The sequence below is a fragment of the Acomys russatus genome, chromosome 1 (genome assembly GCF_903995435.1).
Source record: "Acomys russatus chromosome 1, mAcoRus1.1, whole genome shotgun sequence".
NCBI lineage: Eukaryota > Metazoa > Chordata > Mammalia > Rodentia > Muridae > Acomys > Acomys russatus.
The window spans coordinates 46,639,830-46,667,040 of NC_067137.1; the positions used below are offsets into that span (position 1 = coordinate 46,639,830).

Sequence of the window (27,211 nt, forward strand, 5' to 3'; positions counted from 1 at the left end):
GCGTTTTTTTTTTATTTTGTTTTGTTTTGGTTTTGGTTTGTTTGTTTGTTTTGTGGAGGACTAAATGCAGGCCATTGCTATGAGCACAGTAAGAGATAGTAGGGAGGATTCTGAGTTTGACTGAAGTGGAGCTACCAGATGGGATCTATCCTCAGTGAAGAAAACGGGAGAACTAGGGTGCTGGTAGGACTCTTGTTCTTCACTGCCTGCTGGTCCCCAGGACTGTCCCCCAGAGTACTATCTGGATACTTAAGGAATATATGTGGCGGTGGGGTGAGGGCGGGGCTGGGAAAGAGCAGCTGCTGAGGGTTTGGCCTAGACTTTTTGGGGAATAAAATGGGGGAAAGGAAAGGGGTTCTTTGCAGCTTCTGGTTTCTTTGGTCCTAAGGCCTCCAGCTCTAGGACTGATGTCTCAAACTGACATTGTCTCCTCCCACTACTCGATTTAGCTACCCTGCTGATATGCCCATAGGGAGGGAGAGGGCTGCCTTCCTCCACCACGGTCACCTCCTCCAGGCTTCTTTGTCCACGGCATCTTCCAAGATCAAAGTGGAAGAGATCCAAATTAAGACATGGGTTCAAGGGGAGCCTAAGTGTGATACAGTCATCAACAAGAGGAAAGGCCACTTGGGAACGGCATCCATTCCCCGAAGAATACAGAGAGCTAGCCCGTGCAGATGAGAAGGATTTAGGAGAACAATGGAGAATTAAGTGCTGATGTGCTGCCATGGGCGGGAAGGGGAGCAGTGGAGCTGAGGGACTAGGTGGGTATTAGTAGTTGTAATGATGAAGATAGTAGGAGACCTACCTAGGTGAGCTAGGTAGCTTTATCAAGTACTTGTTACACAGTGGCACCTTCCAGGCACTTTTCCTCTTGTGCTACATCTCCAGCACTATTATTATTATTATTATTATTATTATTATTATTATTATTATTATTATTATATGGGTTTTGCCTGCACATATGTATGTGCCTTGTGTGCATGCTTGGTGCCTTCAGAGGTCAGGAGAGGGCGTCAGCCTCCCTAGGACTGAAGTTTCAGATGGTTGGGAGCCACCAGGTGAATGCTGAGACTTGAAGCTAGGTCTTCTGTAAAAACAATAAGTGCTCTTAACTACTGAGCTACCTCTCAACACCTGCCCCCCCACGCCATTTTTAAGATGGGTCTCACTATGTAATCCTAGTTGGCCTGAAACTCTATGTGTAGACCAGGCTGACCTTCACTTCATGGAGATCTGTTTCCATCTCTGCCTCTGTAGTGCTAGGATTAAAGGTTTGTATCACCGCACGGACCTACCCTGTTTTTTAAATAAAAATTAATTTAATCCTTTAGAAAAAAAATAAAAGGCTCAGGTCCTAAAGACATCCCTAAATAATGTACATTGCCTGCTTTTGTGACTTAATTTCTAGGTTTTTTTTTTTTTTTTTTTTTTTTTTTTTTTTTTTTTTTTTTTTCTGTTCTTTTGATAAGACCAAGGCAGCTTAAAAAGAAAATGTTTAACTTGGGCCTGCAGTTTCAGTGGTTTAGAGTTCATGATGGCAGAGCAAGAACAGCCTGGAGTTGACATCTTGATCTACAAGTAGAGAGGGGGAGCGAGAAAGAGAGAGAGAGAGAGAGAGAGAGAGAGAGAGAGAGAGAGAGAGAGAGAGAGAGAGAGAGAGAGAGAAAAGAAGAAGGAGAAGAAGAAGAAGATGATGATGATAGAGGAGAGAAGAGAGAAACAGAGACAGAGACTGGTAGTGGCATGATGTTTTTAAACCTCAAATCCCACCTGCAGTGACACACCTCCTCCAACAAGACCACGCTTCCTAATCCTTCCCAAATAGTATTTAAATACATGAGTCTGTGGGAGACATCCTCATTCAGACCACTATACTTTGGGCAACTCACTGTATCTCTGAGCCTCAGGTCTGTCAGCTGTAGAGTGAAAACACTGATAGGTCACTTAAAGAGTTGTAAACCCAAGTGCTATGAAGCAAATCAGGTGTGTAGTAGAGTTCTGAGCACACAGAGAATGTGCCTTAACCTACAAATGGTAATATACATAACAAATAAGAGAAAGCAATAAATAAGGGGCCGAGGAACAGAAGTGGTAGGACCAGAAGTCAGCCCAAGGTCATTTGTTAAGGTTATTGTTAATGTGTTGGATATTTAAATCTGTGTGGGTGGCCTCGTAGTGAAGTTCTGATTTCTCTTGAGGTCTGGAAACGTAGGAGGTGATGGTACACTGAGGCAAGCTTTCATGTTGGGAGTGGTGTATTACTTCAAGAAAAAGTCCCAAATCACTTTAAGTGCTAGTTTTCAGAACACTAGACAGGAAGAGGGTAGTTAAATATTCTGCAATATGTTAATGACTGAGTATGGCAAGCACGTGGGAATTAGATAAACACACAAAACAATGCTAGTCGAAGAATAGCCCAAAATATCAGTTGATTACAGTGTTCATTCACAAAGACTGAGAAGTTCTGAGGGAAAGGATCCTTCTCTCTAACACTGTTTAAGTCTGGAAAATATTTCCATAGTGGATGAGGAACATAATGCCCTGTCAACTCTTCCTGAGCAGGGCAAGGAGAACGAGAATCATGATAGGGGTTTACCCTAAGGCTAGCACTTGACCAGAACACACTGGAAGCTTTGCCCACAGACTGCTGCTACCTGTACACCAGTGTCGTTTTGTAAGCAACAAAGACCCTGCTGACTTTGATTGCCAGCCCCACCTCGCCACCCAAAGGCACAACTATGTAAGGCTCCTGTAGGCAGAGACCCACAGATAGAGACCAAAGAGGGCCTTCCTGTTAAGTGCAGTCATTCTTCCCTGCCCTGGACAGCAGTTCCACACATTTTCAAAGTGTGCTTGCAGATCATCAATGCAGTAAAGCTCCCCCTTCTCCCTGTGTCACCCCCACCCGCCCCCACCCGCCCAGCCCTTGAACTCTAGCTAGCTAGGCCATTTTAAATGCTTATACAGCTTTTCTCACCTGCCCAGTAGGGGCCACGCTTGTTCCTGCAGCTCAGGGGACTGAAATGCTGACCTCTCCTGTAATGTCAGCATTTGGGAGGTTGAGGTTGGAAGATCAGAAGGTTCAAGGTCACCTCGGCTACCTAATGAATTCAAGGCCAGCCTGGGACCCAAGATACCCTGTCTCAATAAGCCAGAAAAGGAGGTGTGTGGGGGAAGTGCTTATAAAGAGTAAAAACAAAAAACAAAACAAAACAAAAAAACCATAAAACCAAGAAAATGCATGGATTTAATGTTTATACCAGTGTAACAGTATACTACGTGGACCAACACCACACCCACAGCTTCTCCATGAGGGTGATTTCAGAATCACTGGCATCTCCCTCCTTCCTGTTCTTGGACTTTAATGACATCTCTGCTTACTTCTGTCATTTTTTAATTTTAATTTTTAAGGTTTTCTTTTTAGGGTATACAAAGTGTAATAGGTATCATATGGCATTTTCATGCACGTGTGGTTTTATATGCTGTTCTCATTCATTCCCCTCCCACTAGTCCTACAGCTTTCAACCATTAGTTTGGAAAGCTGAGGTTTGCATTACCCAGTCATCAAAGGCTAAAGAGTGATGTTTCTGTACATGCCAGTCCTCGTCAGCTTTGAACAAGTGAATGAAGGCTAGAGAGAAATGCGAAAGATCTGTGGTAGAAATAATCTTGTATTTAGAATCAAAACCCTGTGTCACACACACACACACACACACACACACACACACACACACACACACACAAATTCCTCAGAAAAGGTATTTCTGGAGGGCACAGACCACTAAGGAGTTGAAGGAAAAAGGCTGGGTTCTGGCTCCATTGTGGCCGCAAACCAGGTCCTCCCTGTGGGCTTTGAAAAGGAGACCAGACTAGATCACTTGTATTACCCACTTATTGCCTTTAGTGGCTTTAGGTTCTCCAGTCTTGTTCACAGTCCACCACCCCATTTCCTTCCTGAGAAGTAGCTGGGCCCATAGCCAAGGCCCTATTCCTCAAGCAGTCATTAGTCCTGACCTTGCCAATTACCTGGCCTCCTTGAGTTTCCAATTGCCAGTCAGCTGTGGGGAGGGTAAAAACGGCTGGCTGCCTCCTGCCTGTCACAAAGGGGTTTTAAAGGCTAGTACAGTTTTACATAGAGTGAATTCTCCCAAAGGATGCGCCTACTCACATGAGATGTTTCAGGACTCCATTTGTGATTAGTCCTGTAATGTCTAGGAATTGTGCGAGATGAGGAGCAGATGTTATTGTGCATCGTATTAGATTCAAGGGGTGGAAGGAGGCCTGAGAATCCACCTAGGGACCCACCTCACTTACAGATGAAGGCACGGAAGCCACAGAGAGCACAGCACCGAATTCACCAAAGCTTTCGGAAGGGTTTTTAGGACCCAGGGCAAGCTGCCTCCCAGCCCTGTGTTCTCTCTGTAGCATCAAAACACATCGTGGTTTTCAAAACCCTCAGTGGATGGCTCATGGGAATAGGGCATGCGTGCCGGGTTCACGCTGAACCAGCGAAGAACAATTGACCCACAGAGTTATTCTGTATAGGTAAAGTGTGAACACTGTTCGGATAAAATGCCCATCCATCAGAGGAGCCTCAAAAACTGTAACCCCCAATTCGGAATGGTCAACTTCGAAAGACCCTGACAGCCCCTAGGTATGAGGGGGTGGTAGAGAAACCCCAAATTGCCTTCAGAAGACACTCTGGCTTTCTCCTCTCCTGTCAGGTCCCTATCACAGCAGACAGAAATGTTTCACCCAGAAGGAAACCTGCAACAGCTCTCGGCTGGAGGGAGAACGTAAGCCGCCATCTATCCACCTTTATTATCACTGTCAATGCACACTGATAGGTTTGTGATCTCTAGTTCTTTCCATCAGGGCTTTTTATTGCCATTCCATTGATTTCTTCAGTAAATATTAATCAGCTAATCATTTGTAGGCACAGGAGAGCCAGAGGGGATGGGGTTTCAGGAGCATCATGTAAGAGTTTGAGATTTCTTTCCGGGAAGTGTATAGAAAGCTTTTGGGCATACAGAAAGGTACTTTTCTACAGTTCTTAACTTTTTTGTTTTGTTTTTGTTTTTAAGACAGGGTTTCTCTGTGTAGCCTTGGCTGTCCTGGACTCATTCTATAGACCAGGCTGGCCTCAAACACACAGAGATCCACCTGCCCCTGCCTCCCGAGTGCTGGGATTAAAGGCACCACCACGCCTAGCCAGTCCTTAACTTTTATCAAACGTGTTACTCTAAAACTGCCAATCACCATCATAAGGGCCTGTGTCAGTCAGTATCTGGCTTCTTGCATCTACAGGCCTGATTGTGTTTGTGTCCTTGCTGTTGGTCCATTGAGAGCTGACAGGGTGTGAACATTTGAGGTGTCTGCCCAGACCTCTAGTATTTCCTGTAGAACTGCAGGAAGGTGTGTCTGCCCTCCCAAATCTGTGCACCACTTCTATGGGTTCTGCTTCAGGCATTTACATCCTTGTATATGTTGTGTCCGTGAACTTCTGTGAGCTTAAAGAGGCCACAACTGGGATGCGTCAGCAGACTGTTCTACAGTCCCAGGAAGGGACAGATGCTAAGCCACTCCTGGCCTTAGAAGGTGACAGAGTTAGTTCTCCACCTCCACCACTGCCACCACTGACTTCCTATGCTGGAGAATTTAGGCCAAGAGTTCAACCCTGCCCACTGTCCCGGGGGACCCAAGTTACTGCCTGGGGATCACATTGGTTTTGTGGTTGATCCACTGTGTCAGGTGATACCTGCTACTCCCATGGAAGTGGTTTTGCAGAAGGATAGAAATACCTCCCGTGAGAATCCCGGGGTTAGCTTAGCATGCCATTTGATACAGAAGTCCCAACCATAGCCGTTGGCATTGGCATTGATGCCAACATCCCAGCGAATGTCAGAGGCTGTGAAGGTGTTGACCCTGCCAGCCGAGGTCTGCAGGTGCCTGTGGTATCCGTGAGTGTGTGTGTGTGTGTGTGTGTGTGTGTGTGTGAACACAGGACTCACTGGCTGCAGATGCTATGCTGAATCCTGTTCTTTCTCCCCTGCAGAGAGAAGACACAGTTCAATGTGCAGGCCTTCTTCCTCTCCAGCATCTCCAGCCTCCAATGCCCGGACATCTCTAGCACAGGCAAAGACGAAAACCTGTCTCAGCGGCCATAACGCTGTCAGCAGCACCTCAAAGCCATTTAAAACACCCAAAGACAATCTACTTACCTCCAGCAGCACACAGCACACAGTCTTCTCTGCAAAGGGACCAAGAGATAAACCATGGTAAGTGTGGGTGCTGGGTAGCTCAGGCTCTCGGCCCTCCGTGCTCCAGCTTTGACTCTGAGTGTCATGTTCAGCGACCTGGGTGACTGAGGAAGGAACCCAGAATGATGGCACAGGGAAGCTAAAGACCAGTCTCTAACAACCAGAAGGCGCACGGGGCCTTAAAAGTGCTGTATGTCTGGACAAAAAAAAAAAAAAAAAGCTTGTACACTTGGGCGCTGAGCTGTATGTGTCTAAGGAAAGGGAAGCAGGGAATGAGTCCTCAGTTATATGGTTGCCTCTAAATTTTCTGCCCCACTGAAGAGAAACACTGGTGTAAACAATCAAGGCACCCACTGTCACTGGAAGACGAAGAGAAGGGAGGAGGCCCTGAGGGTGCCCAGCCCTGGAAACAATTTTCATTCCCCACAGGGCCTCTCTTCCAAGTCTCCCCAAGATACTGGCTATCTTAGAACCAACTGCAGGGAGGAGGAGAAAAAGGGAAAGTCACCCCTTTGATGGGGAGTCTTTACCAAAAGAGAAAAAAAAAAAAAAGGCACAAAAGGTTCCCCATGGACCAGGCAAATAGGAAACCATACTGGAAATAGGAAGGACTTGGGACCAGCTTGTCACAGCTTTATCTTCCAGCTCTTCTGAAGACAGAGAAGGGACAGTGTGGAGTGTGTCTAATTTATATGTTTCAAGAGAAATGGTGTTTGTTAATTAATGGTAGTTAATTGCACTTAACGTCCTACCCAGGAAAGCTGTGGAATACAATCATCCATCAATGGAGGAGTCACTGTGCGCTGGAAATTATGATGACTGGTAAAGAGCTAATTATGCCAGATCAATGAGAGAGCCTCAGGTGATAGTGGGGGAGGTTGGAACAGGGACTTGGCTGCACACAGCCCTGCCTTGTACACTAGCTGTGTTCTCTGTGGGCTGCTGGACTGGAGATCTGTCCTGTGTGAGGGTACGGTTGCTTCAGAGAGACCTGGTCTGAGAGTGACAGTTGGTGACCTCTGATCAGCTTGTGGCACTGTGGACCTCCTGGATCCTCCTTTCTCTTCCCCCAGAGAGCCAAGGGCTTGTCTGCTGAGGATTTACTCCCTGAGAACAGGTCTCTTTGCTGGGTGACCTTGGGCAAGTATCTTGCTGTGCCTCAGTTTCCTGTGTGTAAAATGAATCTAGCTCCAGGGGATGCTGTGTGGATCCGGGAGCTCCTTTGTGTACAGCAGCAAGTGCAATCCAGGGATCGGAGTACTCACACACACAGTCCGTGTTTAAGGAGAATGACCATTGTCGTTCTACTACCATCTGTGTCCAAATCTCACAGCCTGGGACTAAGATTGAGGAGTCCACCCAGCTGGAAAAATCAGAGGAATGGCTCTTCAGAATTGAGCATGCTGCTGCACGCACATGATCCCGGCACTTAAGAGGCTGAGGCCGAAGGGCTGGTAGGACGTCAAGGGCTAGCCTAGATTACATAGTGAGCCCCTGTGTGAACCAACGGAAGGACCCAGCTTCAGGGGGCAGCAGGAGAATGGAAAAGTGGTAGAAAGATGCATTCTGGCTGGAGAGTGATGCTCTGTTGTAAAGCATTTGCTTAGCATGAATGAGGCCCCCAGCACTGCAGAAACAAATAATCTGTGAGTGACCCGACGGACAAATGTATGGAAGGCAAAGGTCGCTGAGTGAGGAGATTACCCTGTGAAGGGGCAGCCGAAGGGTTGCATGGTCCCATAGCACTCTGTTCACCCAAGGGACCACTGTTGAAGGAACTGCTGAGTTAGATCAGCAGAGTCAACCCTCTCAACATGCTAGGACCAGCCATGGGCAAGGTGCCTTCAGGTAGGGCCAGAAAGCGCTCTGAAGTAATGTGAAGCAACTGGCTAGATGTGCTGCTCAGAGAAGCAGAGCCGACAGTGTGAATGTGCCACAGTTACTAGGCTAGCTCATGTGGCACGAGCTGTACACTCCACGCATTGCACGTGGCCATCTTACACACCGAGGAGGCCGCAAATCCAGCAGCTTCTTAATTCACAAGGCAGGATGCCTCACAGTTCCAGTCTAGCACTGAAGGCCTGAAAGAGTTCGTGGAGAGCCACTGGTCTTTACTTCCCATTGGAAAGCAGAGGAAACTGGGTTCCCAGCAGCAGTGGCAGCAACAAAGTAGATGCGCGCTTACCAGCAGGGGGCAAAGGTGAGCAGGTGGAAAGCGGCCTTCCCAGGGTACAGTGTGGGAAAGAACCCAGCACGCTGAACACAAGGCAAGAATAGGGAATGCAAGCCAGGATCTGCCATGAGCTTTCTCTGTGTCCTTGGGGCAGTCACTTAGCATCTCTATGTCTCATTTTAAGCCTGAATTCTAACTCACAGCCATCTCAAGTTCCCCATTGCCTGCTGAAGAAGAGTGAGCTCACAACAGGCAGTTTATTCACTGAGCCATCTCCCAGCCCCCTGAGGAGGGGTAGTAAATGTGTGTTGGCACTGGAGAGATAGCTCAGCAGTTAAAAATGCTGGCTGATTTTCCAGAGGACCCAGGTTCAATTCCTAGCACCCACCTAACAGCTAACAACTGTCTGCGACTCCCAATTCCAGGGAACTCCCTGATGCCCTCTTCAGGCTCCTTAGGATGCCAGGCACACACGTGGCACAGAAAAATACATGCAGGCAAAACACCCACACACATAAAATAAAATTTAAAAAGAAAATTTAAAAAAAAGTATATTGGCTTTCAAAACATTCTGCTTCTATAGCAAACTGAACATTGCATCACCCCGTGACAAGCTGAGGAGCACCTGAGTGTGGCATCATCTGGCAGGCCTCTTTTGAGTCCTCAGGCTGGGTGGGTCACCCTTCTCCTGTTCTATTCATGTTTAACTTTGGATTCCCGAGGCTATCGCTTACAGTTGTAGGATTATGGACTGCCCTGGGATCACTAGGGGATGAAGACTGTCAATCTGTTGGGTGGACTGCAGGCTCTCCACATAACACCAGTGGGCCTGTGCACCCCTGGTGACTATGATAGTGGGCACATAATTATTATCGTAGGTATCCGTTAAATATTGAGTAAAGGTAGAGGCATGTTGTCATGCCAGGGGAGGAGAACGGGGAGAGCTGATATAATAGGTAGTGATGGGTCATCAGGATTGAAATAGGGGTCTGGGGGCCAACTTACAGGGGTCTTTATGTTGGTGGTAAGGCTCACTCTTAGTTCAGTAGGTAGTAAGGAAGTTGAATTCTGAGAGGGCTGTGATTTAGAATCCTAAGCTATTCAGTTAAAAATGAGATCAGACAGGCTAAGTGACTGGCTCAGAGTCACACAGTAAATCCATGCAGCACCCGGCTTGGAACTTGCTCTTCTTGCCTCTGGCTCAACAAACACTCATGGAGACCTGAGTTCAGATTGTCATCATCCACATTTAAAAAAAAATGGGGCCAAGGAAATGATTATTGGTAAAAAGGTCTGTCACACAAGCATGAGAACCTGAGTGCACACTCCCAGAACGCACATAAAAGTTGGGTAGAGCGGTGTGTATCCAGTAATGGGGGAAGAGGCATATAGGCAGATCCCTTAAGCTTGTTGTCCAATCAGGAGCCTCTGATTCACTGAGAGGCCTATCTCTAAACCTATGGTGAGGGCAATCCAGGAAGACACCCAACATGCACCTGTAGCCTCCATATGCACCCACAGATGTGCACATACTCACACAAACACATACATACACCATATACATACACGCATACATAAATATGAAAAGAAAAAAGCAACCACCTCCGACCATGTACATCAGCTTACACTGAGCTAAGTCTCTTTTTAAAAAAAAAAAAGCCCACTTTACAAGTGGCCAGTGGCCGGTTGTGGGTCTGACTAGATGCTGCAGACCAAGCCAAAGCACATATGACTAGCCTGGGGAATGCTCAAAATTCAAATTTTTGTTTCTTGGCTGGTGGTGCAGCTCTATGGTAGACCGTGAGCACCCTGTGCATGAGGGTCTAGGTTCAGCCTCGAGCACCAGAAAACTAAAGAAAGCATAGTGACCAGTGAGCACAAATCATAAAGCCAAAAATCCTAAGTTAAATCACAAGCCAGAGATGTCTGTAGTAAGGAGCTAGACACAAAAAATGGAGCTCAAGGGGTAAATTTTAGGCTGTGTCTGTTGTTTGCCACAGTTAAAAAATTGTTTTTAAGCAGGTGGAGAGGATGTTGCAGGCGAAGGGCTCAGAAAGGGCAGAAGCATAAAGTCCTGCCAAATGTCGCAAATTCAGGACCATATAGAAATGGCCTAGAGAATTTTTTTGTTTGTTTGTTTTGTTTTTTTGTTTTCCAAGACAGGGTTTCTCTGTGTAGCCTTGGCTGTCCTGTACTCTCTTTGTAGACCAGGCTGGCCTCGAACTCACAGAGATCCGCCTGCCTCTGCCTCCCGAGTGCTGGGATTAAAGGCGTGCGCCACCACCACCCAGCTAGCAGTTTTCAGTTGTAAAGTCTCCTTGGCAGGCAGCGGCTTCGAGGGAGGCTAGAGGAACATTCTGGAAGCACCGAGAAGAGAGGGGATATTTTTGCATGATCCAAGTGAGGTATGGTGAGAGAGCCTGAATTCAAGGAAGGGATGGTGGCACATGGAGGAGGGGGTACACACTTGGGAGAGGAGGTCACACAGCTGAGGGACGGTGGACACAGCATGGACTACAGGGAAGCAATTAGAAGGCTGGTGGGATGGCTAGGTTCCTGCCCCTTCCTCAAACGGAGAAGGGTAAGCAGCTTTAGAACTTGTGCACTTCAAGGTGGGGTCTAAGAAATATCCACGAAGAAGTATGTGGTAGGCACTAAGTTGTTTAGGCCTGGGGATCAGGAGAGAGGTAGGAGTGGAACGGAAGCTGGAGAGTCACCCGTGTAGACAGGACATGGGCACCATGGGTACAGAGAGGACCCCTCGGAAAGGAATGTGCCAAGAAAAGAATGAAGGCCAAAGGCAGGGCCCCAGAGACCGGGACAGTAAGAGGAGCCTCTGAAGCTGGGACTGCTCAGCCCCCTGCTCTCTCTGCTGCATCCTGTCCCTCTCTTCCTGATCCAAAGCATTACCATTCTTGTTACCGGTTTCCACGGTCACTTTGTTCTCAGTCCTTTCTCATTCAGTTCCTCCTGGCTAGCAGCCTGGTACACAGTCACCTGCTCTCAAGTCCGTGGCATGTTGTCTTTACCTGTAATGCTGTCTCCCACGGTGTGGTGCTCTCTGTGTATGGTCCACCATACACTTCACTTCCCCTGTTCCTCCTTCTCAGGGAAGTGTCCCTGAACCCGGTAACCGCACCATGGTGGCCTGTTGGCAGTTGTGTAAACAAGGAGCTGCTGTCACAAACACTTCTTGAACTGGATGTCAAACAGAACCAAATGGGCCCACTGAAGGGGACTGTATGACTTCCTGATGGCAGTGACCTTCTGTCTAAAAGTGTTTGGACTAGCAGTGGAACCTTGAAAAAAACGTTAAAAGCAACATGACATTAATTTCCAGCAATATATCTTCTTTAACCTGATACAGCCACAATATTATCATTTCAACATTCGTTTAGGTAAGCTAGTTCATGCTTTCTTGGTTCTGTTCCTGTCCCCACTCTCCGCCTCATGCAACCCTCAGTTGTTGCAGTCCTGTGTGTCTTTTACCTTTATGGCGTATCTAAGTTTACGGGAATATTTAATCCACTGTCAGATGTCATTCAAAGCTAGAAACTGTCTAGTAGAGTCACAAACTCAAGTGGTACTGAACATACTTACACTCTATCATTACCGAATCCAGTATCTCATTTTAAATTGTTAAATATTTAGAATTTCATTCCCCACTCAGGAGCGAGCAGCTGCCACACAGGAAGAGCTAAGTAGTCCCCAGTGGCTGCTATCCAAGAGCTCAGACCTTGATGTGTTTCTGGGTGACCCTGCATGGGGACCTCTGGGTCTTGGGTTTGCACCTGCATTGATTAGTCTCTTGTGAAATGGAGGGAACACTTAACTCTTTCTTGTGTTAGCCTGATGTTCTGGACCTGTAGTGGGAACAGCAGAGAGATACATAGAGAGTGCCAGCCAAAGCCACTTTCCAAATGACTTCTGAATTGACCCTTAGAAGCACATAACGTCGCCTGCCTGTGGGGCTGGCAGCCTTGACATGGAATTTAACAGCAGGTATGGGATAGCCTTCTGCAGGTGGCTCAGATTTGAATGCATGACTAGAAACAGCACCCCTGAGTCAGGCTGGTTTCTTGGTATTTTCACACAAAGTTGAATTGTCTGCAGTTTTATGATTTTTTTGCCCTTTCTGTGGCTTAGAAGGGGGGGCACTTTAGATAAGAAAGAGGAGGCTGGGTTTGGTAACTCCTGCGTTTATTCCCAGTGCTTCAGAGGCAGATAGATCTCTGTGTCTATAAGGTGTGTTTCAGGCCAGCCAGGGCTGCATAGTGAGAGCCTGTCTCAAAAACAAATAAGTAATCAAACAAATATATAAATTTTTAAAAGAAGAAACGGGAAAGCTGGTGAGATAGCTTAGCAGGTAAACTGCTTGCCACAGCTTGGTGACTTGAGTTCTGTCCTCAGAGCCAGTTCCACAAGGTTGTTCTCTGACCTCCATACAAACCTGTACCATGCATGTACCCACACATACAATGGGGAGGGGGGATCAGAGGGAGAAAGAGAGGACAAGCCAGGCCTGGTAGTGAAGGCTTGTGAGCTCAGCTACATGGGAGTCTGGGTTGGGAGGATGAAAAGTTCAAGGCCTGCCTGGGTTCCAGAATGAGTTCAAAGCCAGATTGGACAATTTAGCAAGACTCTGTCTCCAATGTATAAAGTGAGTGATAAAGTGTTTGCCTAACATGCACGAGGGCTTGGTCACCAGTATTGCAAAAAAGAAAGAGGAAGAGGAGAAAGGGGAAGACAACATCCCTGTGCTAGTCACCCTGTCTCTTTTGAACTGCCTGAGAACTCACGTGCAGTCTGTTAGTCCATCATCTGCAGCTCCCCAAGCCCTCTCCTCTGGTTTAGCTGCCTGTTAGAGACCACTCCTGAGGGAGTCAGAAGCTGCAGCACGCCTGGCTAGCGTTCACGTAGTCCACAGTGACAGGGAGGTGGGCAAAATGATTCAGTTCCCAGGCTACAGTCAACTGGGAGCACAGGTGCTCATACTCCCAGCACTCAGGGTGCTGAGCTGGGAAGAGTACCTGAGCCTAAGCAAGACCTCATGTGAAAGAGAGAGAGAGAGGTGGGGGTGGGGAGAGGGAGGGAGGGAGGGAGGGAGGAAACAATGGTTATCTGGTCTGTTGAGACACAGTGAGCATCTCATCCTATATTATGAGTCCCTGCTCAGCCAGGGACCAGGCCCAGACAGAATGACTGCCACCAAGGCTGATTTTCCCATTACAGCCAGCCCTGGCAAGTAGATCAAGAATTGGAATCCACTGGTGTGGGCTGATGTGGGCAAGAGGCAGGGTAGAGTTGGGAAGAGGTTTTCCTCCCGTGGATGGCTTGTTACCTTCTCCTTGGGCCTTATCAACCTGCGTGTGTGTGTTGAATGCTAAATATGCTCCACTATTAAAAATGCAGGAGATGAGCCTGCTGCTCCAGAAGGAAAATGAGCCAGAGCAGGAGAGAAGTCAGCAGGCCTCCCTGTGCTCACCCTACAGCACAGTGGGGGAGGGGCTCCCTCTTGTCAGACGCGCCCCCTCCCAAAATGCTTGGAAATGGGAGGTGAGTCTTCTGAGAGAGAGGGGGCCTGTGGGAGTTCATGTGTCCTAGATGTCTTCCCAGTGCTCTGTAGCCAGATGCCTGTGGGAGAGACTTGAGGTTTAGCTCTTCTTGCCTGGAGCTGGCATGAATTAGAGGATGATTCCCAGAAGCCACAGGGAGTCGTATCAGGGCTTCCACACAGGCTGTGAAATCTTTCCCTTTCCAGTGCATGCTCTACACACACACACACACACACACATACACACACACTCCACCAGAGGGGAAGGGGCGTGTCTCCAAACTGCTCAGAACTCATCAGTGGCTTTCGGTTGTTTGCCTACAGAGTGAAAATCAAACCCATTTGTGCTGAAGTGCAGAAGGAGGGGGAGAAGAGGCAGGCAGATGAGAGACTGTAGGCAGGAAATTAAGGTCCCTTCCTGGACTAGTAGACACCAAGAATTTAAACATGAGCTCCCTCAGCATTCTAGTGTCTAGCCAAGTGCAGGTAAGGACTATGGACAGCTCCTTGGAAACAAACTCCAGGTGGGGGAGAGTTGGGGGGGGGGTAGAGATGAGGTTAGAACAGGTGGGAAAAGAGGGGACAAAAGGTGTGGTGGGAAGAGACTCAAGCCACAAGGATTGATGACCTTGTCCTCCGTGGATGTACAGCGTGCTGTGATCTTAGGGTGCTTTCATAACCCAGCCCCACTTCAGCCTCAGGTACATGAGAAGACAGAGACAGAGAGACAGAATGATTGCCCCAAGATGCCATGCACAGCTGGATAGCTACAGCGCTGGTGTCTCTCACCCAGTACTGGGATTTTGAGGGTCATGCTGAGAGGGTGGCTTGGGCTTAAACCTGGCTTACTTTGTTGAATGAGGCAAGGAAGCCTGCCTGTGCTTTGGCTTCCTCATGCCCAGAGCTTGCTAAGCACTTAGCGTGTGCCACTGTGAGCTCCTCAGGAAAAAGGATAGTTGGGTGCCTCTGGTGGTGGAGGTGGGGTGGGGATTGTCACAAGAGAAAGATGCAGTAGTGAAAGATTTTGCACTGTGGTGGAGCACTTGTCTGGCAGGTGCAGAGTCTTGACATTTTAGTCCCTGGTACTGGGGCAGGAGTCTGCAAGGTACAGGAAGAAATAGGCAGAGTGTTCCAGGGGGATGACCTAGACCAGAGAAAGGCCAGAGCCTTGAGTACTTGGTGGTGTAGGAGAACTCCCAGAATCTTTAATGGCCAGATTAGGGATGGGACACACCCCCTCCCTGGTATGTGTTTGTGTGTGTGTGTGTGTGTGTGTGTGTGTGTGTGTGTGTGTGTGTGTGAGAGAGAGAGAGAGAGAGAGAGAGAGAGAGAGAGAGAGAGAGAGAGAGAGAGAGAAAGAGAGAGAGAGAGAGATGCACATGCAAGCTTTTGGGTGCACTCTAGCACCTGTGGGATTTTCATGCAGGTTCAGTGTGATGCCAGGGACCACACCGAGTGTGCACAAGGAGCCTCTTCTTTAAGGAACACTGTGATCAGGCTGGAACGTCAGGGAAGGACCAGAGACCCTAAGTGGATAGTGATGTGGGGAGCATAAATAGGGTGTTTTTTAGTTTGTGATAGTTTCCTGTGTGTCAGTGTAAATCATAGTAAAAGCTCTTGAAAGTTTTTTTTTTTTTTTTAATAGGCTCTATTTTCTGGATAGAGGTGGTTTATTTAGGTACAAAAATCTCCTGCCCAGGTTTCAGGTTGCAATAGAGAAAATGGAGACTAAGAATGAGTAAGATCTGGGCATGGTGGTATACACCTGTAGTCCAAGCATTGGCGGGTTCCGTGCAGGAGGATGGCTGTGTGAGTCTAGCCTGGGCTACCTAGCAAGACCTTGTCTCAAATAAAATAAAGTAAAACACACAACAACAAAAAAGAAAGAGCCAAAGATGGCTCAGTGAATAAAGTGCTTGCCACACAGATATGAAGATTGAAGCTTGGATTCCCAGAAGTCATGTAAAGCTGAGTGACATAGTGTGTATCTGTAGACCCAGTACACCTACAACAACATGGGAATCTTGGGAGCCCGCTAGCCTGGGATATGCAGCAGTGATCAAGAAACCATGCTCCAAACAAGATGGTAGGTGAGGCTGTCCTGTGAAATCCACTTGTGAGAGGTGGTGCCCACCCATACCTACACCCTCACATGAAATGCGCGCGCGCACACACACACACACACACACACACACACACTATTCTCTATCTCTGTCTGTCTCTGTGTCTGTCTGTCTCTCTCTGTCTTTCTGTCTGTCTGTCTCTGTCTCTCTCTCTCTACAGACATACACACACACACACACACACACACACTATTCTCTATCTCTCTGTCTGTCTCTGTGTCTGTCTGTCTGTCTCTCTCTCTGTCTAGCGTTGTCTCTCTCTGTCTCTGTCTCGCTGTCTCTGTCTGACTGTCTGTCTCTCTCCATACACACATACACACACACACACATACACACACACACACACACACACACACACATACACACACGAAAGGAAGAGGCTGGAGATAGGATCCCAGAGTCGGCTTAAATGTATGATTCCATCCCTCCCTGACAGGAGCATTGAAGATGTTCTTTAAGGAATCCACAACCCTCCCCTGGGACAGCATTGGCACCAGCCAGGGCTTGAGGAGACTTTAATGCTCTGGCCCTGGAACACTGGTATAGCAGGTTCTGTGAGAGGACATCTTAACAGCTCCAATAGTGGGAGCCGATGACCTCTGGTGGCCACAAAGGGAAGTGTTTCCACTTGCTGCTCCCAAGTATAGCCAGCTGTAAGCCATTGCCAGGGACCCTTCCAAAATCCATCACCAGTCCCTAGCCCTGCCCTCAGTGGCCCTCATGCGATGTCTGCAATGGCCGGCCATCTGAACTGTGTGTCTGTTGTTCTTAGCACTGAGCACAGGGTAGGGTCAGGAGCTGTCCTTGAAACCTTACAGAGCCCATGGCCCATTGCACACACAGCTGGTCCTAAAGGCAGCCTGCGCAGCATCGGATGCCCTACTCCATTCAGACTACTTGCTTGTTTTCATTCTACCCTCCAGCTTGCTAACTCTCCCACAGTTCCAGAGTGCTCAGGCTCTCTAGGAACACTTCGAACTCCTTGGTCTCCTGGTAGGGCTGGGGACCCCTTTCTGAGCTCCACACCCCTGGAAGTCCAGGATAAGAGAATACTATAGAGAATAACCGACTACCAAGGAGACTGGCAGTAGGGCCCCCTTCATTCTTCGGAACAGCGTAGAGGTAGACACACAGCCTCCCAGAAAACAGAAGGTGCCCTGGAGCATCAGAGTCCCAGTGCTGCTGGACACCAGGGATTCTTATGAGAGCAGGCTGGCCTTCCTGCTGACTCTGTATCAGAGAGCTATATCCAGATGCACGTTCCAGTGACTCCCCCAGGCTTAGGGGTGCCTGGGGACTGAGAAGGAGGGTGAAGAGTTCTGAGTATGGAATGCCTTGTTCCTTCCTTCTGTTTTGTTTGTTTGTCACCAACTGAGCTTTCTCCCCCAGCCCTTGCTTCTGACCCTTTTCTACAATTCATCAAATTCAGCTTCTTCAAACTTCCATGTCCACCCACACACTTTTAACTTGTCTGGGGGGGGGGGACATTAAGCCCACATCATTCTTTGCAATGGAGTTAAGAAGCTAAGCCTTGTAGCCCATGGTCCATTACTGGTGAAGATGATGTAGCCTTCTTGGCCAATATTGGGCGCAATTGATGAGCTCTCTGCCCGTATCATCTGCATGCATCCTGCCAGCCACTCTGCTGCCAGGACCACTCACCCCCACCAGCTGTGTGGTCGGACCGCATTTCTTCCAGTTTACCGAGGGCGCATTGTATGGGAGAGAGTCCAAACCGTGCAGAGTCTGAGAGCGATTGTGCATGGTGCTGCCTCTTTCACCAGTCAGCTCTAAGATAATATTAGGCCAGCCCAGAAGGTTTTCTTATTTACAGGCCCTGTGGTTGAATGCCTTCTTTTTTGTTTGCTAAAGGTATTTACAAGCTGACTTCTTGAACGTTTTTTCCAGATGCCTCAAAGGCAAGGTGAGGGGAGATTACCCATTCATAGGGATGTATGTGGTATCTACTAGATTGTTGCAGGGTAGGAGCCTGTGGCTGTTCTTTAAACTGATTCTTAATGACCAGCTGACTCTTAAACCTTCCAGACTGTCCCTAGTGTTTCTTCAACTTAAAGAATTCCAATTAGAAATAATTTCCTAGTGGCAGACTACACCCCTCCTCCCCGGCCTTCAACAAGACACATCTACAAGAACCAAGTAGGATTCCTGTTAAAAGAAGCTAAATTTCTTTATCTTGGGATGGTTTAATGCTTCTACCACTTGGAAGGCAGGAGGCTGGGTGAGATGGCCTATCAAGGGGTCGGCTAATAAATCAGAGACGCTCAGAATTCTGCCAGACCACTCAGACGAGCGTGTGGATCTTTGTCAAATGAAGTGGTGGAAGAAATCAGACGGCCGCGAATTCACATCAGACACATAACCCACAGCACAGATACCATATGTGCTCACACTCCTGCCTGTCAAATCCATCTTTACCCCACTTGGTTAAGCGGAGAAAGGCTAGCAATAATTTTTGCAGACCTAAAGACTTCCCAAACCATTCTTCTTAAGGCATATCTGTTGATGATGGAAGAAAAAGTCGTGATCACCTGAAAAGGCGTGGCAGGAGGCAGCTGGCCCTGCAGCCCGGTAGTGACTCTTAAAATGACACCGTCATGATTCTCCACCTCTGCTCTTTTGCAGACATCACTGGGCAGGGAGGGGAATCTGCTTGATGCCAAGAGAACCATTTTTCTTAAAGCCAGAAGACCTGCCTTGGTCTAGAGAGATCAATTCAGACAGGCCATGCACACAGGAAGAAGACATGGGGAGCCAAAGCAGCACAAGAGAAACAGAAGGTAGTCACCCCACCCCCTGTGGTGCCAGGGGTTGAGGGAGGGCCCCATGTCCACACTGCAGTGCTTCCCAGGCCTGAGAGGAGGCACAGAGATAACAAGGTGATAAGTGCTCCCAGCATACTAGACACAGCTGGAATTAGCTGCAGCCCTGGGCTCGGGAAAGAGTTTGTGCCAAGCCCACAAAAACAGGCATTTGAAAGGCAGCAGGGGCTTCATGGGGGGATCCTTTCTCCCTTTTAAACACAGCACCCCCCCCCAAAAGACGATGGTAGTTAGTTTATAAACGCCATGAATGGGAAGAATGAGAATATACCCATCCCTCGAGATGGAAGGGGAAAGGACTTCGGGGCGGGGGGAGGTGAGAGGGAGGTGGGGGTGGGCATGGGAGGGAGGTTTTTGGCTCCCTTCCCAGGCTTGTTTATCGCCCTTCACACACAGCTAAATTCCCTGCTTAGTCAGTGTTCTGGGAGCTGCTACCTACCCAGCTCCTCCCAACTCCTCGCCACACAGAGTTTCACTTGCTGTGATGGCATGCAGAGACCATGGGAGACAGGCCTCTCTGTGCAATCAGGGTCAGAATATTTAGCTCCTTTGAAAGTAGAGGGAGAAAAAAAACTAAACCTGTACTTCAGGGCTGCCTGCCATCCGAAGGAGCCTTCCCTTCCTTGCCTGTCCGAGGCAGACACATCACTAGCTGGGGAAGTGAAGGCAGAGGGAGGTGCAGGCACTGGAAAGGGGATCAGCACAGAAGGCAGCTCTGAGCTGGTGGCTTGCTGTGGCTGCACAATCCTGCACAGGTGGCTGTTCCTAAGGGCGGGAGGAAGAGCTCTCTCCTCTAAAGAAGATGGAGTGCTTGAAGTCAGTTGTCTGCTGTTGTGTGGCACCATCTTGTGCTCATTTGCGTCCCTTGCTCATCACTTCAGGGTCATTCGGCCAGTGAAAATGAAGAATTTGTTCTGCAGTGAGTTTAGGGATGACAAGATTGTGATGTTCTCTCTCTCTCTCTCTCTCTCTCTCTCTCTCTCTCTCTCTCTCAGGATGTTTCTGATTCTTCTCACCATCCCACTGTCATAGAACTGCCTACTTTTCTGCCTTTTCTCATCTCCCTTTCTTATTCTTGGCCCCCAAGGCAGGTTACCTGAGAGAAGCCCACAGCTTTTATTGGAGAGAACTGTGACCCAAGGAAAAGTACCAGGGACAGCTCCCATGGGCCAAGTACTCATTTCCTTTAGCTGGTGAATCCCCTTAGAATTCCTGCTGGAAAGATTTTGTCTCTTTTCTCTTTCTTCTGCTGACATGAGGGCCTGCTCACTTAACACTCAGGATACTTGCTTGGTAGCTAGCTTCTTTCTGACTCATGAGGTGTTTGGAATCCGCCATTGGGTCCTCTTGCCCAGCATTTGCTATTCTTCAGTCCAGGGGACTGCTTATCACTTTTCTTCCTGTTTCTGGTAGATTCCATCTCTCCATCCTGCCTGTGGGTACTGGGACCAAAGTCCAACTGAAGTTCTAGAAGCACCAATGATACATAAAATAATGAGTAGTAGAGAATATTCCACATTAGGGGATCAAGTAAGAAACCAGGAGGTAGCCTACCTGGCTCAGGTGCAGGAAGCAGCAGCCATGAGTTAGCTCGCACGTTGACTGTAATGCCAGCTCAGTGCACCTGTGCGCATGTGGCTGCACTGCAGAGTACATTTGACAGCAACCATTGACTCTAGAGGAGAAATGCAGGCTACACTGTGAGCATGGGCGATAGGGGATGGTTGCTCTGAGTTATTCCATCCCAGGCATTCTACTGAAACTGAACAGAAGCTGGAGGCCTTCTGTGTATTCAACCATGATTTTTCAACGAGAATCAGATCTTTAACTTGAAAGTCCTTATTTCCTTTTGTGAAGTAACATTCTGTGTATAATACATACATATATATATAGATGTGTGTATATATATACATATGTATGTATATACAAACATGCATACACACCAATTTGCTGACATATAATTTAGGTTGCATGAATTTTGTGATTTGTGGAGTTATTACTTGGTACTTTTAAGAATGATGGTAAAATGTATGACGTAACAGTTACCATCTCAGCCGTTTATAAAGTACAGTAGTGTTGAGTATAACCACGCCGTTACTCATACAACTTCGAGAATATTTTCATCTTGAAAAACTGAAACTCTAGACTTAGGCCATATTCCCTACACCATGTCCCCTCCCTCTGAGGCTGTGTCCCCCACCCCATGTCCCCTCCCTCTGAGGCCGTGTCCTCCACCCCATGCCCCCTCTGAGGCCGTGTCCCGCACCCCATGGCCCTTCCCTCTGAGGCCGTGTCCCCCACCCCATGCCCCCTCCCTCTGAGGCCGTGTCCCCCGCCCCATGTCCCCTCCCTCTGAGGCCGTGTCCCCCACCCCATGCCCCCTCTGTGGCCGTCCGTGTCCCCCACCCCATGCCCCTTCCCTCTGAGGCCGTGTCCCCCACCCCATGTCCCCTCCCTCTGAGGCTGTGTCCCCCACCCCATGTCCCCTCCCTCTGAGGCCGTGTCCTCCACCCCATGCCCCCTCTGTGGCCGTGTCCCCCACCCCATGCCCCCTTCCTCTGAGGCCGTGTCCCCCACCCCCTGTCCCCTCCCTCTGAGGCCGCGTCCCCCACCCCATATCCCCTCCCTCTGAGGCCGTGTCCCCCACCCCATATCCTCTCCTTCTGAGGCCGTGTCCCCCACCCCATGTCCCCTCCCTCTGAGGCTGTGTCCCCCACCCCGTGTCCCCTCCCTCTGAGGCCATGCCTCCACTCCATGCCCCCTCCCTCTGAGGCCATGCCTCCACCCATGCCCCCTCCCTTTGAGGCTGTGTCCCTCCCTCTGAGGCCATGCCTCCACCCCATGCCCCCTCCCTCTCTGGCACCCATTGTCCTGCTTTCTGTCTCCATAACTATACCTCCTATGGGTGTCTCATGCAGGTAGGACCACTTGCTTGTCTTTTTTTGTCACTACTCAGCATTCTGTCCTCAAGGTCCAGCCCTGTGTCAGAATTGTCTTCCTTTGTAAAGCTAAGTATTAGACATCTATGCGTTGTATTAAAAGCCATTCCATTTGCTTCCACCCTCTGGCTATCACAAATAATGCAGCCATGAACAAGAGTGTAAAGACATCCCTTCAAGACCTCATTTCTAAACCAGGATGGGTGTGAAACACCTGTAATCTCCGCACTTGGGATGTGGAAGCAGGACAGTTAAGAGTTCAAGGCCAGCTTTGTCTACATAGCAAGTTCAAGGCCAGCCTGGACTACTTGAGACAATGTCTCAAAGTGGGGAAAGGACCCTGAATCATGTAACCGGTACTTTTTTAAATTGAAGAAATGAGTTGAGAAGGACTATATTTCATACTTTAATATAGCTTTGCATTTTTGTCATCGTGGTAGCTTTTTATATTCTTAGTCTGTTTTCTGCATCTATGACAAAACACCACAAGTTGAGTGATAGATAGTGAGCAGAAATTATGTCACACAGTGAGAAGACTAAGAGATCCCATATCAAGGTGCTGTCATCTGGTGAGGACCTTCCTCCTGAGGCACAGCAGGGCAGAGGGTATCACCTACCTTGGGGGCATCACTCAGCTCTTTCTTCCTTTTACTGTAAAGGCACTATCCCCTTTGTAGACCCACAACACATAACTGCGTCTAATTTTAATTACTTCTCAGAGAACCCACTCTTTCAAACATTTATCAGCATATGCATCTGGAGATTTAAGTTTGTGACACACAAATGTTGAGGGATGCATTCAAACCATTGAAGATCTGAATGCTGATTTCACCAGGGAGTGTCTATATGGCCTCTTAGCACTCCCCCACCCAAGAGAGTTTCTGGGACTGTCCTTCAGCAATTAGCATGTGAGCACTTACAGAGTCACCACTGCATAGATAAGACCAGCAGGTCAATCCCATCTCAATGACTACAGCATTCTGTTTTTCTTTGTTTTGTGTACACACACACACACACACACACACACACACACACACACACACACACACTTCCTCTGTGGAGGAGATGTCTAGATTTTTTAAAGATTTATTTGTTTATTTTATTTTATGTGTATGAGTGCTCTGTTTTCATGCATACCAGAAAAGGGAATTAGATTAATGGTTGTGAGCCACCATGTGGGTGCTGGGAATTGAACTTAGGAACTCTGGAAGAGCAGCCAGTGCTTTAAGCGCATTCTGATCAAGGGCAGAATTAGCAAAGCACCATGCATTACTAAAACCACTATTCCTATTTCCCTCATAATAAACTCGAAGTCCCAAACTACCTTTCTGCTGGTCGAGAAGACACATGGCCCAAGGGAAAAGTCTAAAATGCCCAGCCCCACTGGATTCTGCTACTACTGTGTGCTCACACTGGCAAAGACCTATAGCTAACATCTGTGGCCCTGTTTCAGAATCAGAATGGTGGCAGAGAATGACGCGTTGCTAAAATAATTTCATGAACAACTTGATAAGAGAAATGATCTGTGAACATGCCTCAGAGAAGGGAGAGCCAGCCATGTGGACAGATAGGGTTCCTCCCTGCCAAAACCAGCCTCTCTTTCATGCCCTACATTGTCTGCGGGCGTGTGAGAGCCATATTTTCCATCATTTGGCATTCAAACAGCTAAGCTAGCTCCACTCTCAGCTCAAAGATGATTGGAAAACCGAAGTGTTAGCAGTCTACCCTCCTGCCAGGAGAAAGGGAACCAGGTTCAGAGACCAAAGCAAAACTTATTCATCTCATCTTTCAAGACCCATCTCGACACATCCCCCAACAGTCCCCCAGACGCAGGGTCCTACCGCATTAAAGAGCAGCAGAAATCAAATGCATATCCGTTACTGAGAATGAGCAGGGAAGTGGGGCGAAGGTGACAGATTCTGAAGAGTGAATGCACACCTTTGTGCTCTTGCCTTCTTAAAATTCATCCTCTCACCTGCCAGTCTGGAGAATTGCCTATTTACATAACTAGCTGCCTAAAATGGAATATTGGATAATGGGACATGGCGGCTCACTCAATTTGAGCCCCATCCTCGGGATGCGAGCAGGATCCAGAAGCCCTCCGACAGCATGGCATGCCCCGTGCTGGACCGCAGCCATGCTCTGTGTGGTGTGAGCCTGTCAGCACTCGGGGAACTAAACAGATGTCAGGCCCGGATGGGGCCGGGGTGGGAGACTCTCACAAGCAGGAGAATGGGGAGGGGACCTGTTTCCACAGTGGCAGGCTGTCTGCAGGGCACAGACAGCCTGTTTTGCCCGTGCTTCACAGAGGTGGCCTTGTTTTGCCCAAGGTGCTGTGTCAGAGAGAACCACATGTAGTGCCTGATATAGGGGGGTAGGGGGACCAGAGGATCCATGGAGACAGTCGGCCTGGGAGGTAATCAGTCTGCTCTTATCCATCCCGGGCACTGTGCCAGCCTCGCACCCCCTGTTGGTCCTTTACACAGCACAGATCTCCCTCCCATCAAAACGGGAACCAAGCTGCTCGCTTTCAGGAGGAGTATAAATAAGTGATAAGGAAATGTTCTGATGACGATAAGCGGGTGTAGTTCCTCAGTGGACCAGATGAAAGGCAGCCGTGCATGTGTGTTCCTTTATTTTTTTTTTCAGCGTTCCAGTTCCCGTAGTCAGTCTAGAGAAAATTCCTAACCTAGTGAAGGCAGATGGTGCCAATGTCAAAATGAACTCTACAACCACTACTGCAGCCACCTCCTCCTCCTCCTCCTCCTCTGCCGTCTCCACCCCACCTTTAATTAAGCCCACCTTGATGTCCAAGTCAGTGCCACCTTCACCAGAGAAGATCTTAAATGGCAAAGGGATCCTGTCAGGCACCGTAGACAAGAAGCACCAAAATGGCACCAAAAACAGCAACAAGCCTTACCGGAGACTTTCAGGTATGTGTCGCCCTGGTTAGAATCTGGCTCGTGGTAAGACTATAAAACTGAGTCCCATCTGTGACCAGTGATGTGTTTGTATAACTGAACAGCTGTTTCATTCCTAAGGGTGACATGGAATGTGGCTGCAAACAGGTCCAGCACCGAAAAGTACCAGAGAGCCCTGGTGCCCTCATTCCCCAATGCAGATAAGGTCCCTGGCCAATTTGAATGTGGCTGACTCTATCCGAGAACTCCAGGAAGCAGGGGGCTCTGCACCAACCAACAGTCATGGGCTCCGAAGGTCTCATCAGCCTAGTGGCCACGCACAGGCACATCGTGTGATGTAGCTCCTGCCAAAGCTTCACTGCTCTGAAGCTGGGTTGTCCATGGGAGAGCTCATAGTCCATGGCATGCTGAGTAGGATAGCCCAATCAGCAACTGTGCTGCACGGGCAACTGTAACCTCTGCCCTTTGGCATCCTCGGTTTTGAGACTGAGTCTGCAGCTGGGGTTGCAGTCACCTTCTCCCCCATAGTCAGGCTGGAATATGTATTGGGAACTCACAGACCAGCGTAGCAGATGGAGATACAGTGAGGTCTCTCGGGTCACTACTACTCAGCACCCTGTTCAGAGGTGGCACTTGCTGCTTTAAAGGATGATGTTTGCTTTGTGTTTGTCGTCGAACTAAATCTGGCTTGTTCTGTCTCCAAATGACCAGAAGAGGCTAGACATTTCATAGCTTCTGCACAGGTCTAGGAAAAACAAAATGCAGAGAAAGCCATCCTTGAGAGAGAAGTTGTCTTCTGCTTCAGGCACGGTTTTTAAGCACCCAAGGTGCCAGTAGTTTTTTAATATATATATTTGACTTCATATTTCATTGGATTTTCTATCTTATATCTGCATTAAAAATTATGTTTTAAAAATAGTTGGGCCCACCTAACAACATTCAAATGAAACAGCCCTGTAGCTCTCTCCATGTCCCGTTTATCCACAATCAAGGTTAAAGGTTTAGCCTGGTGGGACTTCACTTTATGGACTGAGTTCCCCCTTGCTAGCTCTCTTCCCAAATGGAGTGTTCTGGTTCACTGGGCAGAGGGGGAGGTGGACACATCCCAATGTGTGTACAGGGGAGGGGGTTGGCCTGTGCAGTGTCTGGAGGCTGTAGGTCTCCTAGTGCTGCAATAACCCTACCTTGGCTTCTTCCAGTCTGTTCCCCTGTCTGAAGGGGGTGGGGCTTTGTGTTGTGTGGGGTTTCTTGTCTCAATGGGTCCTTTGCTTGTTCCTACCTCTTTCACACATTCAACAGCCAACTCCTATCCCTAATCAAAACCCCATTCAGTTCCAACCTGAGGTGCTGGTGTGGGCCTGGGCACAGATTTACCTCTGGTAGACCAGGGTGAAAGACCTCCATAGCAGGCAGCCATGCACTTAGCACCCACTCACTCACTGTCTGCTGGGCAGAGCTTTCTGCTTAGGAGGGGAGGGGGGCATTTTGGTGGCCCTGACATGGTGGCAGTGGCAGGGGGCAGGGCAGTTTGGGCACAGCATCAGAACTTCAGTTGCAGACTCTTCCCTATCCCCAGACTTGAACATAGAACATTCATTTATTATGCTTCAAGTTTACACCAGCAAATGCAGACAGTTTCTGGCTAAGGAGCTCTCTTTAGTTTACAGACACCAAGGCCCTTACAGAGACCTGGCGCCCTCCCTAATCACCCCCTCTCCACCATTGAGCAATACTGCAAACTACCACCCTTCATACCCAGAGAGCTGTGGTATTCCTGCTCCTCAGGTCTCAGGTGTTTGCTGGAACCTTCCAGAGACAGCCCAGATTTTCTGAAAGCCTTGAGGGTCCTTGAAAGATTGCCACACACACGTGCACATTTTGCAGGTGTGGTGAGCATTTGCGAAATTCCCCAAAGAGATGAAGGGTCACGAGAGGCATCAAAAGAAAGGTTAGCAGTTACTTCCAGGCAAGCCATCAACAGTCCAGGCAGAAGGTGGGGTGGGGGTGGGGCACGGGGAAAGCACTCCCACCTCACAGCCATCCTCCATCTCTCAGGCCAGTGTGTCTTGTCTTAGCCTCTGGTGAAGCATCTGGACCAGGGCTCCAGGCAAAGCAAGCTGTAAGGTTAGCAGCCTAAGGTCCCTGTGCCTTCAAGTTCAGCCCAGTCGAGAAACACAGCCACGTTTTCTCCTGCCCCCGGCCTGAGGCACTGCCAGAAACGTTCCTGGATCAGGCAATGTCTTTACTGATCTATGAGGCCTTGTAGGAAGCCTTCACCAAGGGCTTTGTAAAGCATGTGAAAGGCCACACTGACAAGTCAGTGAACAAGCTCCCACTGAAATGGATAAACCAGGGAGGCTGAGGTGGGGGGTGGGGCATGCTCAGACTCTCTAGGCAG

The 27,211-nt window shown here is 48.6% G+C and overlaps 1 protein-coding gene across 17 annotated transcripts in view; it reads left to right on the forward strand.

The window, feature by feature from the left end:
* Window positions 1-27,211, forward strand: part of Atxn7l1 (ataxin 7 like 1) — a 228,262-nt gene that overhangs the window by 172,099 nt on the left and 28,952 nt on the right. For all 17 annotated transcript variants that reach the window (XR_007830525.1, XM_051144886.1, XM_051144812.1 and 14 more), the window contains 2 exons: window positions 6,059-6,281; window positions 24,542-24,825. Coding sequence is in view for 16 of the 17 variants with exons in the window: in XM_051144886.1 (XP_051000843.1) it covers window positions 6,059-6,281; window positions 24,542-24,825 (507 nt within the window). In the remaining variant the exon portion in view is untranslated. The remainder of the gene's footprint in view (window positions 1-6,058; window positions 6,282-24,541; window positions 24,826-27,211) is intronic.